The following is a 15,677-nucleotide window of genomic DNA, read 5'->3' as shown; positions in this document are numbered from 1 at the left end:
GGAAGCGTTTCATCTAGTTCAATGGGCTGATCCATGAACCACTCAAAGGCCACGCGACGCCGCCGACACACAACACAACACAACACAACACAACAGCTTATCCCTTTCTTCTCTAGCCGCCCCCCTCACACACACACACACACACACACACACACACCCTTCCCTTCCCCTTTTTAAATTTGCAAATACAATCCAACGAACACGCGGCGCAAGATTAACCATCCGCAAATGAGACCTTGTCCCTCCAAAAAGGGGGAGGGGGGGCGGGTTTGGTGGAGGGGAAAAAAACACATGGCGTACACAACAATTGCTTTTGATTAGACTTCTTTCGAGTGACTGTGATTATTATGAAATTCATTTCACACAACAGTAGGAATGAACCTGTTAAAAGATGCCCAGTCAATTATCGCCCGGACCGGTAATCTCTGATCGCAGGAATTAATCTGGGCAGCGGATAATTGCTGGCCTGTAATCTGCCTGTGAAATATTCATCCCTCCCTCCCTCCGTCATTTAGGGGGCATAGAGGGGAATTGCTCCAATCTGAATATTTGAATAAGAAAATGAACAAGGGCCCCATTTAGTAAACAAAGCACCTCCGACTGGACAAGTGACGGACGGTTAGCCACACGTGTGGCCCGCGGGGGCAGGCGGGGGGGGGGGGGGGGGTGGCTTTGCCCGGCAGCGATTAGCGCTCGGTGTCATCACTGACATTTCAAGCACATAGCGGACCTTTGTCTTCTTGTCGCCATGGCTTCTTATTGTTTTCTTCCTCTTCTTCTTCTTCTTCCTCCTCACCCAACGCTCGTCCAGGCCATCCTGGAGTCGCCGGAGAAGCAGCTGACACTAAACGAGATCTACAACTGGTTCACGCGAATGTTCGCCTACTTCAGACGCAACGCGGCCACGTGGAAGGTAATGCCAGCGCCTCTTCCTCGCTCTTCCTCCTCCTCAGCCTTCCTCCCCTTCTCCGACAGGCGTCACATGCTGGCGCCGGCGAAGGCGAAGTGCGTGGTGCACTCCTCGAACATCTGCACATTTCAACAACTCGAGACGCACTCGTGCTAAACGCACAGAGAGAAATGGAGAGAGAGAGGGAGTGAGAGAAAGGGAGAGAGGGAAGGAGAGATAGAGAGAGAGAGAAGGAGAGAGAGAGAGAGAGGCCTCAGGGGCCAATGCATCATGTTGATGCTGTGGCACTGAGAAGCCCAGAGAAGAAAATATCATAAACACTCGACTAAAAGAGGAATGAGAGGCCCGCCCTGAAGCCAAGAGACTGTTCAGACAAGGTTTTTTTTTCAATTTTTCTTTTTTTCTTTTTTTAAATGCACGTGTTGGCTGCCAGCTAGACCTGGCGCTGAAATATCTCCCACAAAAATCTCCTCAGCTGCACCACACACGCACACACACACACTTCTACCAGACCACACACACACTCACTCTCTCTATCTCGAGTGCCAAAGGACAGGGGAAGGAGAGGGAAATGAAAGCGGGAGTGGAGAGGTGTAAGGAAGTGATGGCTTGAGCATGTGGTGAATCTGCAGTGCTTTAGAGGCTGTCACACTCTGTGTGTGTGTGTGTGTGTTTGTCTGAGTGTATTTCTGTATGTGTTCGTGTGTGTGTGTGTGTGTGTGTGTGTGTGTGTCTGGGGGGTGTCTCGGTTCTTTAGCTCTCTGCTCCAGCAGCCACTGACAGTCTGTCCATAGGGGCACGTTGTAGTCATAAACACCATTCCCCACCGCACCACTATCCTGAACCAAGGCTTGTGAGGACACACACACACGCGCACACACACACACATACATTTTGTACACTGACACATGCACCTTAACTATTAACCAAGCATACAAAAAAATGTGCACACACACACACACTCATAGACACGCACACATTCACACAAACACCTAGAGAAAAAAAACATTCAGTGGCGGCCAGGCACCCCAACACCTATTTTCTCACACACATTTGAAAGCGCTGGGCTGAATGCATTGACACATGCAGGTGTCTATAGGATGAGCTATGTGGTCTCACTGGTGCTCGGTATAATTGGAAAACTTAAAACAAAAAAAAACTTTCCTTGAAAGGTAAACTCCACACAACCGCATGACAAAAAGAGATTAAACGATGTTCATTGTTGCCGTGCATAAAACACAGTAGACTCTCAAGTGAGCAATTACCGGACTGCGCTTTGGAAAGAAATACTGCACTGCTCCTCTATTAAAAAGTGATATAATTATGCAATTATTTGTATTCTTTAAAGGACCCCTGAGATCAAATGCTTGACATTTTGCACTTTGAACAGGATGTCCTTTTGGCGGTCCAGGGTTCATTTATTTAGAGGCACTGCTGGTCCCTTTTTTTTTTTTCGCCCACGGTGTTTTAACGAGGAGAAATGACCACGACTTTTTGACACGGGGGGTAACAAACTACCTTGGTGACAAAAGGTTGATGCCCGCACAACACAACCATTCATTAACGTCGGGTGCTTATTTACTGAACGCTGTCTGACCGCCATAGAAAACGGTTTGATGAAAAGCTTGTGAGGGAGCCAGTATCCAGAGCAGGCAGGCAGGCTCGGGTCTTCCCCTCATTGTTCGCTTTTGGGTGAAGCCATAACTAAGACTCTGCGGGCCAAAAAATGTTGTTTATTCACTCAAGTGTTTGTTCTGTCTGGAATTTTGTTTTGTTGTCAGAGGTGGCTCATTCAATTGGCCCATCATCAAAAGGGTGTTGTATTTATTTAGCAAGAAATGGTCTTAACTTGTGTTCTTGTGTGATTTAAATATGTATATTTAAAACTCTGTTTTGGCTATTTTTCATTGTATTTAAAAACATCCATCCTCACAACTGTTAAGATCATAATGTAAACACCCGTTCAGCAAGTCCTCAGTGCTTCATTCTGTCACTGTGAATGAATTTAGGAAGAAATTAAAGAAGACTTTGTTTGTTTGTGTTTTTCCCCCCCTCTCCCTCCTCTCCCACCCCACGGCAGAACGCAGTCCGGCATAATCTTAGTCTACACAAGTGTTTTGTACGAGTAGAAAATGTAAAAGGGGCGGTGTGGACGGTGGACGAGCTAGAGTTCCAAAAGCGGCGGCCACAGAAGATCAGCGGGTACGTGCGTCCATCTCCCCCGTGGCCACTGGCGCTGCCCTGGCAACGCTCCCCTGACCCCGACCCCGCCGCCGCCGCTGTCCGACTGATCGGACACGGCTGCTTCATACCCCCCATTGTCTGTGTGCCATGATGCCCAGCGCTACTGCTGCTGCCCACCCCCACCCACCGCCGCTTGCTTTTGGCGTGAAATCTTCCCCTCTCTCATGCCCACCCCACCCCACTCGCTCGCTTGTTCGCTCGCTCACCCAGCCACCGCCATGCTTCTGCCACAGCTTCTCCTCCTATGCTATGTAGGGGCCGCATTAACCCTCATCTGCTTGTGTTGCATTTGAATCCTCACGCTGTCCTCCCTGCCTCTCTGTTTGTGTGTCTGTCTGTGTTTTCCCTCCCTTGTCTTGTCTGTTGCAATCCCCCCCCTCCCCCACACACCTTTGCATCTGCACCTGGCTGCTTCGCCCCCCCACCTGCCTTCCATCCAACCCACCCACCCACCCACCCGCCCATCCATCCATCCCAGGGTGCGGTGCGCACCAACCTCTCGCTGCACAAGTGCTTTGTGAGGGTGGAGGATGAGTATGGGTCATTTTGGACCATTGATGAAGACGAGTTTAAGCGCGGCCGCCACGTGCAGCGAGGCCGCCCGCGGAAGTGTCCGGTCGAGGAGAGCCTGGATGAGTAAGCGCTTCCTTGACCCCGGCCCTCCAAACCTCCTCCACCCTAAAATCCCCCCCCCCCACCTGCCCTCCCAGCATGCTTTGCTTCTGCAACCGCAACGACCCCCTTCCCCGTCCCCAACCCCTCATCCTCCTGCTTCTCTCCATGTCTATGGCCATTCATCATGCATTCAAAACACCTGCCTCCCACTAGCTTTCCTCCTTTCCTTCTCTCTCTCTCTCTCTCTCTCTCTCTCTCTCTCTCTCTCTCTCTCTCTCTCTCTCTCTCTCTCTCTCTCAACTCTCTCTCTCTCAACTTTCTTTTTTTCTCTCACTCTGTCCATGTCTCTGTCTCTCTCTCAACTCTTTCTCTCTCTCTCTCTCTCTCTCTCTCTCTCTCTCTCTCTCTCTCTCTCTCTCTCTCTCTCTCTCTCTCTCTCCCTCTCTCTATCTCAGATTGAAGTTGACTGTGTGTGCTTTAATGGTTGTGTATTTAAAGGCAGCTCTCCAGCAGCCAGAGCTATATATAACAGCATGTCAAATATTCACATAAATATTGGAGCATCAGATGTAGACTTTTATGAGCGCCTATCGATTTTCCGTCAGTATTTTATTGGGAACTGGATCGCGGTCCGGTCGTAAGACCCCGCGAATCCATCAATCCATACGCTATTATAGTGTCTGATCTGGAAAAGCTCGCCGTCACGTCGTCCTAACAAGGCGACGAGTGTATTCTTTAGACAAGCGCTGTTATAGTTTGGACATTGATCTGAGCAATTAATTGTATTTTTCTACAGATTTATTAGCATATAAATCAGCTGTTATGTGCGGCGCTGTTAGGTCTTTAACTGTATGGGGGGATAAGGACAGCAGCGGGGGAGCTTGAGGCTGCCGGTTGGGATGGGTCAGTAATGTTTTGTGTGATGTCCGCAGCAGCCCGGCCTTGGTGAAAAACATCCAGACTAGTTTGGCGTACGGCCCTGCCCTCTCTGCCGCCTTCCAGGTAAAAGCCTCTACTGCTCCCATTCCCTATTCTTCTTTCGTTCTTCTCCCTCTTTTTTTTATTTGGATTTTCACGGCTCCTCTCCTCTTCTCTCTTCACTCGCTCGCTCGGGGTCTTGTGCTGATTTTTTTTTTCTCCCTCTCTCTCTCTCTCTCTCTCTCTCTCTCTCTCTCTCTCTCTCTCTCCTCCTCGCTCTCTCTTTTTCAGGCTTCGATGGCAGAAAACAACATACCTCTCTACACTACTGCCTCCATTGGAAGTCCCACTCTGAGCTCGCTGGCCAAGGCCATCCAGGAGGAGATGAACGGGGCGCTGGAGCATGGAAACAGCAACGGCAGTGACAGCAGCCCGGGACGCTCCCCTTTGCCAGCTATGTGAGTGTCACTTTACAGACAGACAGACAGCGCCCGGCGTTTGGCTGGCAGCAGCCGCCTCCTTTCTGGAGTGACGGGTCACGCGTCAAGAGGCGCGCATGTATTGTGTAAATGTATAGACTCGGATGTATATTTATTATTATAGGAATGCGCTGTTTTTCGCAGACGTGCACTCCGAGAAGTGGGTGTTTGTAGCAGTTACTAGACGTAGCGAAATGCTGTATACAGTTCATGACCGAAAGTGTGGCTGCTGCATCTCCTGCCAAAAAAACCCCCACACACACATACACACACACACACACACCAATCCTCCCTGCACCCTGCAACCCCCCCCATCTCTCCAGAAGGAAACTCCACCTCGAAGGTTGCTAATGTCAAGCTTTGTTGAAAAAAAAGGGGGAATTTCTCGAGGCCAGCGTTATTTCAACAGCGAGTTTATAAACTCCCATTTATTACAGGTCAATAATGTAGGTTTGCGGCGTGTCGGGTTCTCGCCGCGTAATTATGGCTAGGATTTGTTTAAATATTTACAAAATTCCAGAGCTGCTGTCTTTTCAACAAGTGAAACGAGGAACTGGGGTTCGCGGCTCAAAGGCCTGCGAGCCGCCCGCGCTGAGAGACGAACAACAAAAAAACGCAATTAGCCCCCAGAAGCGGCCGTTCCGTGTTGCTGCGCCGTTACCGAGCCGCGGCCGCTGCTGCTTCGTGTTGCGCTGTGCCGTGGTGGGGCGGCTGGAACAAACCGCAGGTCCCCGCACAGCGCACACTTGCTGTATAGGAGTTATCCGCGCGGCCGCTCGCGCACGCCCGAAGCCTAAAATAATACAGCGCACGACTCTATGGCTTCCAGATGTGCTGCAACTATGAGCCACTGATTTGTAGCTCCGCTAGATTTATCGCCGTTCCCTGTGAAATATCCGTCCCGAGAAGGGAATTTAGCACACATGTGTGCATGCGCGGACATAGACAAACAAGACACACACAGATATACAAACAATACGCGCGCGCGCGCACACACATTCACATACACACACACACACACACACACACACACACACACACACACACACACACACACACACACACACACACACACACAGCATTGAAACAAAAAAAAGAGAGAGAATGTTGGCATAATGAGCTATTGGGAGGAGGAGGAGGAGCGGAGAGAGGCGCTGTCCCTAATCGCTTTGAACACAGCCGTGGGCATGGCCACGGAGCAGGAAAGCCCGAGACAGGAAGGGTGGCGTGGCCCGGCGGCTGCCGCCTGTCTCATGCCCCGACTCGGCTCCCGCCTTGCGGGCGGTTTTGTGGGCGCGCACGGCCAAGAGTTATGAAGAAGATAAAACGCTCTTTTTCTTCTTGTGAGTTTTTCAAATTTGTTTCCGATCTCAAAAATTTAAGAGGTGGGTAATGAGACGTAGGTGTGTGTGCTTTATTTGTTTATTTATTTATTTTTTTAACCCTTGTGTTTACACGGACAAGTCTGGAGAGGATAGGAGTCATTTGTTTAAAGGGTAATTAAAAGCGTCACTAAATGCCATGACTGATAAATGATCATGTCATTTCGATCTCTATGGGCTTGTTCCCTCCACTCTAAAACGTACTCTCACTCTCTCGCTCTACCTCTCCATATCTCCTCCATCACCTCTTCGTTTTTTTTGATACACACACACACACACACACACACAAACAGTCTTCCCCGTACCTTGAGTGGCTGTTCTTGAGAGGCCGAGAGGAAACGGTACGACTAAATACTTTATAGTCTCTCCTCCTCATAAGTGTGAAAAAAAGACGGGGGAGTGAAATCAGGAATCCGCAGTTAATTACACTCCAGCAGCAGCAGCGGCGGCAGCGTCGGGGAGCCAGCGAGAGCCGCTCAATAGCATCATAATAACATTTTCATGTTACCCCTCCAGCCAAGGATTGGGACCTGAGGCGATGCAACTTATGCAGTTGCTTTGATCTGAAAGTAAAAAAAGAAAAAAGCACACTTTCTCATCTTTTTTTTTCCTTCTTCTTCTTTCTCTGTCTCCTGTGTTCCTTTTTTTATATTGTTCTTCTTCTCTCACACACACACACCAAAAAAAGGAACGTGTAATCTCATTACCATAGCAACGTCTGTTCCATCACAGCGGCGCATCACTTAAAACATCCGCGAGTTGGAAGATAAGGAGGTGATAGGGAACGGTACATTCATGGGCAGGGAGACTGTGTGTGTGTCTCTCTCTATGTGTGTGTGTGTGTGTGTGTGTGTGTGTGTGTGTGTGTGCTGGTGGCCGATACGCGTCAGTTGTGCCTGCTGTCACAAGAACAGGCACAGTAAAGGTGTGGTGTGTGTGCTCCATACTGAGGAGCACTGAATGCACTACACCTCTCTCTCCCCCCCTCTCTCTTTCTCTCTCTCTCTCTCTCTCTCTCTCTCTCTCTCTCTCTCTCTCTCTCTCTCTCTCTCTCTCTCTCTCTCTCTCTCTCTCTCCCTCTCTCAGCCCCCCCCCCCCCCCCCCTCCCTGACAGACACATAGCAGCCCTGCTCCTGTGGTGAGACCATAATGAGAAATTTGGCAGATCTCATCTCTTTGGAGGCTCCCCGTGCCCAGCCAGTGTGCAGGGCGGGGGTGTCGCCAGTTGCCTTGTTTACAGCTGACAGCGTTATTATTCTCCTAAGGGCTCTGGTTCTTATCGCCGTGTAGCGACGAGCAACGGTGTCTCAACACACCACCCGCCCCCTCCACCTCCCCTGCACACACCCGCACACACACACACACACACACGCACACACACACACACACACACGCACACACTGCCTGCCAGCGCTTCCTTTTTTCCTCGCCGTTTTATTGACACTTTGTGGAGAATGCGCATTAATTTTGGGGAGTTTAGAGAAGGTGCACACACACACACACACTCACACACACGCACACACACACACACACACACACACACACACACGCACGCACACACAGAGCGGCGGCAGGCGTCTGGTCCTGGTGACTTGTGTTTGCCTGAAGTTGATTAATGATGGAGGCTGGTGCGGGGTCGTCCTCTGGAGACCCGCCTCGCGGGTTCTGCATGTTAACGAGCAGGAGGAGAGGAACACACAGCACGCCACCGATACCTCCACCACCGCCGCCGCCACCGGTACCTCCACCACCGCCACCGTCGCCGATCCGCCACTGTCGCCACAGTCGCTAGTCGCACCGTTGACGAGCTGGCGCCCCGCGCGTGTGATGTGGACTCCATTCTTCCCCTCGTCCTCCTCTTCCTCCTCCTCCTCTTCCTCCTCCCAACCCAGGTCCCCCGTCCTGCTCGCATTGTTAATCTCCCTCATTTAGCAGCTCTAAGTGAATGGCCCGTGGTGGAGGTGGAGGTGGGGGTGGAGGTGGAGGTGGGAGGTTGCAGGTTTCCTGGAGCTGGCCACAGTGATCAGGAGGGCCAGAGAGGGAGACGCTGCTTTTAGGGATTCATTGAGAGCACACTACACAGCGTGGTCCTCCTCGCTCCTCAGCTCAGTTTAGTGGAGGTGGAGATGGAGATGGAGGTGGAGGTTTTCACTGTGGTTGTTGTGCTGACTGGTTCAGAACACGTCTGTATTTGTGGGAGAATAATCTAACCCCATCCTCTCTCTCTCTCTCTCTCTCTCTCTCTCTCCCTCTTTCCCCCTCTCTCTCTCTCTCTCCCTCTCTCCCTCCCTCCCTCCCGCTTTTTACAGGCATCACATCAGTGTTAAAGAGGAGCCACTGGACCCTGAAGATCACGAAGGGCCCCTCTCCCTCGTGACAACAGCCAATCACAGTCCAGACTTTGATCACCACAGAGATTACGAGGATGACCAAGGGAACGATGACATGCTGTAAGGCCGGCCGCCACGGCCCTCCCCCTTCCCCCTCCCCCCGCCACCCCCCCATAGCCCGTGGGGCTGAACTAACTCAAGTCATCTGTGAGGTCACAGCAAAGACAGAAAACCACACTCACACACACACACACACACACACACACACACACATACACATACATTCACATACACACAAGACTGGATTGTCAGTCCTCTGTTGACAGCTATAAAATGTTTTGCTGAACTTTTAGTGCCATTACAAACAGTGAAATACACGTGCACAACAAGAAACAACAACAACGACAACAACAAGACAACAACATGAAAATCTATTCCATTTGGGAGTATTTTTTATTTGTACTTTTGGTTTTAAGAGAAGAGGGAAAAAGTCATTTCTACAAATCATGTTATTGGATAGACCTGTTTGGTACTGGGGGACTTTTACGTGGTCAGCGTGGCTTAGAGGTCAGAGTTCACAAGTGGACAAAGGACTATTTGCAGCTGACAGAGACTGCTGACATTGACTCTGAGACTCACTGAATCTGACCTGGAGAAGGGGGTGCGGACACATGCACACACTCACACATACGTTTATACACATACACACAACCTTCACATTCAACACCAACACCCCCCACCCCCCCCTGAAATGGACCTCTCCATATGTGTGAGCTAGTGATTTGTGTATTAACTGTGTGTATTAAGTTCATCCTCACTGCCTTCAACTTGTCAACTTGTTTTTTTTTGCTTCCATCACGGTCGAGGAGACTTTTTTTTCGTGTATGTGTCTCGAGGGGGGTGGGTGCAACAGAATCTAAACATTGGGTCTCTCACTGTTGCTATGTTTAGTTTGTTTGTTTGTTTGTTTTTTTCTCTAAACTGATCAGACCTCATCGCCATGCTGTGGAGATTCCGTATGGTCAGCACACAATGATGAATGTTTATGATTTTTCCTTCCATGTTGTTCCATTTTGAATTTCTTTTATTCTTTTTTTTATATATAAATATATATATAAATATACTGTATGTATATACACATGCAAACAGAATGTCAGATGCCGAGTAGTATTTTTCTGTCATTTATTCCGCGTGCTTCAGAATGCCAGCTCTCTCTCCAACATGTAGCCCTGCTGCACTACCACCTCATGAAGTCCATTGGCAATGCACTACTTATAATGAAGGCTCTCTCCACGCATCAATGAAGTTTAATTTCACATGGGAATGAATGACAGAGAAATCATGCAGGTTAAGATTTATCATTACCAAATTATACTTTCAAAAAACTCTCCCTCGTTCCAAGCAGGGCGTGTTAGCCGTGGCCAAATCACCCATCTCGACGCCGGTCTGAACAGAAATGAAATGTCAGACTGAGGCGGTGAGATAATACTTCACACCAACTAATTGTGTTTTTTTTTTCTTTCTTTCTTTCGTTTCTCTCTCTGTCTTTCTCTCTCTTTTCTTTATCCTCCCATTCCTCAACGCAAGCATCAAATAAGCAAATGAAACTTCCCAAGCTTTTTTTCCCCCCCGTCATTTCAAGCGTCAAGGGGACCCTGCAGCCATGCTCAGAGACTTTCAAAAAATGCATCCCTTTCAGTTTGTACTGCACGTGCGGCCAGCCGATTCCTCTTTTGCTTTTATTAGTTATTATTTGTAATTACACATCAGAGTGAAAGGCAAAGGGAGTAGAGAAAAAAAGCTGAGGGTTGGCATTAACGCCTGACCACTAAGCATTACAGCATGGGGAGAAGCGGCCCCATGGTAACCGCAGGCATCCCATGAGCACCATGGTAACAGATCGTTGGCTGTTCCGTCGCTAGCTTTTTCGAGAACCAAACAGAACTCGTCTGCATGGAGATGCAGCTACATTATGCAACTTCTCCCACATGTAAACGGTGGTAGCGGATGGAAAATTCTACAGCTATAAACAACAAAAAGATGAAAATAAACAATAATTTTATGAAATTTAGGTGTATGATTCCAAAACCGAATGGGCTTCTTCAAATGCCAACATTCTTGATTCATATGACTGCAACCAACCACTTTTTTTTAATTTATTATTACGTTGTGTTATTTTGCCTAAGTTGTATATGTGTCTGATATCTGTGATTACCAAAGATAAACTACAAAGATATTCTCTGATCCATGCAATAGCAGACAAGGCCAAATATCCTCCATTCTCTCCCTCTGGATGCAAAGGAAATCAAAAAGGTGGAGATCAGTCTCATCACGCGTGAATTAGACAAGCGTTTGACTTTTTTAGCAAACTTTGAAGCCAAAGGGGTTGTCTGTCGAGCAGCTTTGCAAGCTTTTATTTTGCGATGACCAAAACGAAAAGGGAGGTGACGTGATCGAGACTAAATGAAATGACCAAATTTCAAAACAAAGGAGTTATCTTTTGGCCAGTGAAGGGACAGAGTAGCATTCCATCTGAAGGCTGACCGTCGTAGGATATAATAATACAGATGAACGATATCAGTAGGCCAACACCATTTGCAAAACACAAATGTGAAAAGTTGTATACTTCAACTGGACCACACAATGATGACATGTTTATATTTGTTTGTAAGACTTTAATGTATCCTTTTGAAAAAGAAAAAAAGATTGTATGCCACTTTGGGTTGTTCTTTTGCAAGAGTGCTGGCTTCCTGAGAAGGCCTCTTTGTTTATTGTTCTCTTTCTTTTTGATTTTTTTTTTTTTCTTTTTTGTTAACCTTGGCAAATGCTTTATGATTGTGTGTTTTTGTTTTCTGTCAAGTTACTTTTTATATTAAAAAATAACACTCCTGTCCACGAATAAGCTGGGTACAAGGTACTTTATGGCAGTTACTTCTTTTTTTTTTTTTCCTTTTTTTTTCTTAATTTGTAACCATTCGTTTTTTCGCTATCGATTCTAAGGAAAAGGGCAATCTGTGGAGAAAGAGAAACATGTTCACCACCACCTAGGCAGCTGTGGGTTGAGACTCAGAGACGGACAGTCCAAGATCGCCAGAAAGGCTCGAGCTCAGCCCAATCTTAGTCTGTCATCCAGTTCGGTTGGCATCTAAAACGTGGATTAAAAGCTGGTGGATGTGGGACTTCTCAGCATGTGTAGCTTGACATTACTAAAGATAACAGCATGAGAAAACTGTTAGTACACATACCTCAGTTCAAATCTATAGGGAATGATTCAATTTTAAAAAAAGAGAAAAAAAAAACAAGAAAAACATTTCACTCAGTTGCACTTAGTCGTATGTCTTGCATGTTTAGTCTAAAAACTGTAGCGGGGAAAATATTTTAAAAAGCTATAAAAATGATTTTTAAAAATACAGACACATTTAGAGCTTGTTTTAGCTGGAGGATCACATTCATTTTTTTCTTATTTTTTTTTGCAATCCATTTGCAAACCAGTTCAAACCTCAGGCCTTTCTTCCATAAAGAAGTCACCTTGCTTTTTTGATTCCATCTTCTATCATTGCTTTTCACTTTTGAACACCACTGATGGTTGTGTTTTCGTGGTTTTTTTCCTTACATCAGGTTGGACATCCATGACCATATAACCTTGTGTCCTGTCTTGTTTCCTTTCCTTGTTCCTTTTAAAGAACAACAAGAAATGTTTGTATTATTCTCTTTATTTTCTTTTATCACAACTGCTTTGTATTTACTATTAAAGAAAAAAAAAGCTATGAAAAAAAAACTGCTGTATGTATTGAAATAGCAGACTGTGCTGCAAATGTATTTTACTTAGTAATCCTTGCTTAAAAAGAGAGTCACACCAACAGACATCTGCGTGAGGTGGTCAGGGGCGGGGCTGGGATGGAACGGAACAGGGAGGGCTGGGATGGGAAACGAGGGATAATCCCTTACTTTGGGTTTTAAACTGTAAAATAGAGAAAAAAAACAGACTTTTTTTTCATCTTTCTCTCTCTCTGTTATCACTGACCTAAGCATTTTGTACAGATTTTTTCCCTCTTTTTTTGGTGTTAAGCTGTTTTTGATACTTCCCTTCCCTTTTTTGATGGTCCAACCACTGCCTTCTCGACTGTGGCTGTGCTGTGTGTCATATGGGCCTGTGCCCGGAGAAGGGGATAGTCTCTACTGGTTGCATGAGTCCTTCAGGGGTGGTGGGGGAAGACGAGGAATAATTGTGAAGTGGTCACTGATAATGCTGGGAGTGTGTTGGGTATTTTATATGAAACAAACAGGAAAAGACTTAAAAATATATATGCAGTGCCAAGATGTAAAGATTACTTGTAAAATGCTTCTCTTTTTTCAAGAATAAACCATTCACACATGTTTCATGATTCAGTTCGTGTAGCTGGTAGGTGATGTAGACACAGCCTTTTAGTTGGTCTCCAGATATAAATATATATATGAATATATGAATATATTTTTTATCTCAACTTCTCTGAGATTTTTTTTTTTCCTTTTATATCTGGATGATGAATCAAGCACAGTAGTTTTTGTTTTGAGTTAAACACAAGTTTTAACAGCTGAACTGGACATCGCCCCCCCTACCCCCACCTCATCTCAGTCCTCATCCTCATCCTGCAATTGCATTCTGCAACCTGCCCTTTAATGTCTGTGCACTCGCTCTCTGTGGATTTGAGGAGTCTTTTTTTTGGTTTTGTACTTTGAAACTTTGTGGCTGCACTCCCTCAGTCACAGGTTCATCTCTCTTTCTCTCTCTCTCTCTCATTCCATCTCTGTCATCACTCGTTCACTCATCCGCCCTTCATTTGTGTCCTCTTCTATCACACTGCCCAACCACCCCCCTCTCAGTCCTCTGTTCCAGTCTGTAAGGTACAGTCCTAAGGAGAAGACATGGTGCTTTACTCTCTTTCTCTCTTTCTTTCTCTCTCTCTCTCTATCTCTCTCTCTTTGTCTCAGCAGCTCGGTAGACTTCTGTAGACGCTGTAAAACCTGTACAGTGGACCCTTATTGATGCTGTAAAATCTGTACAGTAGATTTCTGTTGATTGAAGAAAAAATGATGCACCATCTCACTTGCCCATCTGTATACTCCCACCCTCCATCCCTACCCACCCCCATCGTTCCTGGTCTGTGCTACAACAGACATTTATGTTGTAGTCAGTCACAAATACTGACTTGAGCATTCTGAAAATGCAATAAAAATGCTGGTTGTTCACATCATGTTGTAACGCTGTCTTATTTTGATGGAAAGTAGAGGTGACTTGTAGTACAGCAAATACGTCTGTGTTTGTACTGTGTGTGTGTGTGTCAGAATCTTTAGAAGTAAGGTCAAGTAGGGGAAAAAAACGGTGGTAAATGCATCATTTGATACATCTCAAGTCCATTTAGCATTTAATAGCTGATTGCCTATTGAAGTAAAAATATGGTGATTATCACCGCGCCGTCCTCCCAGTCTGAGAAGCGTCCCATGGCTTCAGCTCTGTTTGTGGCTGGATGCTGACGCGCTCCTCCATCTCAGACCCCCCCAACATTAAATTATCTTGTAATTAAAAAGAGACAGTTAAACTGTCTTTTCCTAACAGCAATTTAGGTAACTGCATTTGAAAAGCTATAAATTTTTAGGGCATTAAAAATTCCAGAAAATATTAGCGATATGGATTTCTTGATGTAAATTAATGCTGATGACTAAGTCTTGCATTTTTACGACAGAAGCACAGGTCACAGCAGCCACAAAACAGAGGACCGGGATCAAGTCTAAGCACTTTTAATCTTGTGAAACAAGCAATTACAAATAGTTGCATTGATTCGTTAAAAAGCTTTGGGTGACATAAATTGTTTCCCCCACTCCGCTTATTGCTTCAATGCATAAATGTCAGAGGATATATTATTAATTAAAGCCAAAGAGCAACAAGATTTAAAGGAAACAATATAAAATCATGACCAATCTTTTTGCAGGCAATATTTTATCTGGCATTTAGAATTGTGTGTTTCATTGTTGTTATCTCATCATTATTCCCCTAGCTCATAACAGCAGATTTGTCTTAACCTCATTGGGCAGTAACTGATTAATAGTGGATTTATCTTAACCTCATTGGCTAAATCATAGATTAATGAAAGATATATCCTTGGCCCATTGGCTGGATCAGACGATGTTATGTTGGTGTGTGTGTGGGGTGGCGAAAGGTTGTGAAAAACAATGAAAGGCTTTCATTAACTGGATCATAATGCAGCCACATGACAAATGTGGTCTTAAAGACCCTCTCCACAAAATGAATATATTTTCCCTTTTTCTCTACTCTATCTTTCTCTCTCTCTTTCTCTCTCTCTCTCTCTCTCTCTCTCTCTCTCTCTCTCTCTCTCTCTCTCTTGTGCATCACCCCACTGTTAGCCGAGAGGATATCCTGTTTGGAATGTTTGCAACAAAAAGTATACAAATAAAAAATACATTTGTGCCTAAAATAGATGCATACTAATACTGATGAGAGGGGGTTGTAGTTAGTATGCAGTTCAGTAGATGGCTATGCAAATGCTGCACACAGTGCTTGGCTATGAAGTGCTGAAATGATACATTTTGTACATTTTTTGTGCAATATGCAAAAAAAGTATATAATTACATGCAGTTTTCTAGATCACTGAACCTTGTATAACAACAGCAGTTTTGCAAGGTGGAGACAGGAAACCAACAGTTTGCACCTTAAACATCCATTTGAGACTCAATCTGTCAAAAGACTCCCTAACCCTAACTCCCCCCCACCCCACCCCTGCCCCAACCCCCTCCCTCCCCA

At 46.1% G+C, this 15,677-nt stretch overlaps 1 protein-coding gene across 10 annotated transcripts in view; it reads left to right on the top strand.

Annotated features, from left to right (window-relative positions):
* The window catches only part of foxp1b (forkhead box P1b), a 181,226-nt gene extending 168,447 nt beyond the window's left edge, over nucleotides 1-12,779 (top strand). For 9 of the 10 annotated variants that reach the window (XM_062545753.1, XM_062545761.1, XM_062545760.1 and 6 more), the window contains 5 exons: nucleotides 812-913; nucleotides 2,991-3,112; nucleotides 4,702-4,771; nucleotides 4,979-5,145; nucleotides 8,858-12,779. In XM_062545753.1, the coding sequence (XP_062401737.1) occupies nucleotides 812-913; nucleotides 2,991-3,112; nucleotides 4,702-4,771; nucleotides 4,979-5,145; nucleotides 8,858-9,002 (606 nt within the window). In that variant the 3' untranslated portion in view covers nucleotides 9,003-12,779. The remainder of the gene's footprint in view (nucleotides 1-811; nucleotides 914-2,990; nucleotides 3,113-4,701; nucleotides 4,772-4,978; nucleotides 5,146-8,857) is intronic. The other variant, XM_062545759.1, reaches the window with a different exon arrangement.
* Nucleotides 12,780-15,677: the final 2,898 nt, after the last annotated feature.

This window comes from Sardina pilchardus, chromosome 9 (genome assembly GCF_963854185.1).
Source record: "Sardina pilchardus chromosome 9, fSarPil1.1, whole genome shotgun sequence".
Taxonomy (NCBI): Eukaryota; Metazoa; Chordata; class Actinopteri; order Clupeiformes; family Clupeidae; genus Sardina; species Sardina pilchardus.
The sequence above is the reverse complement of the archived record's forward strand: the minus strand, read 5'-3'. Positions and strand labels throughout refer to the sequence as shown.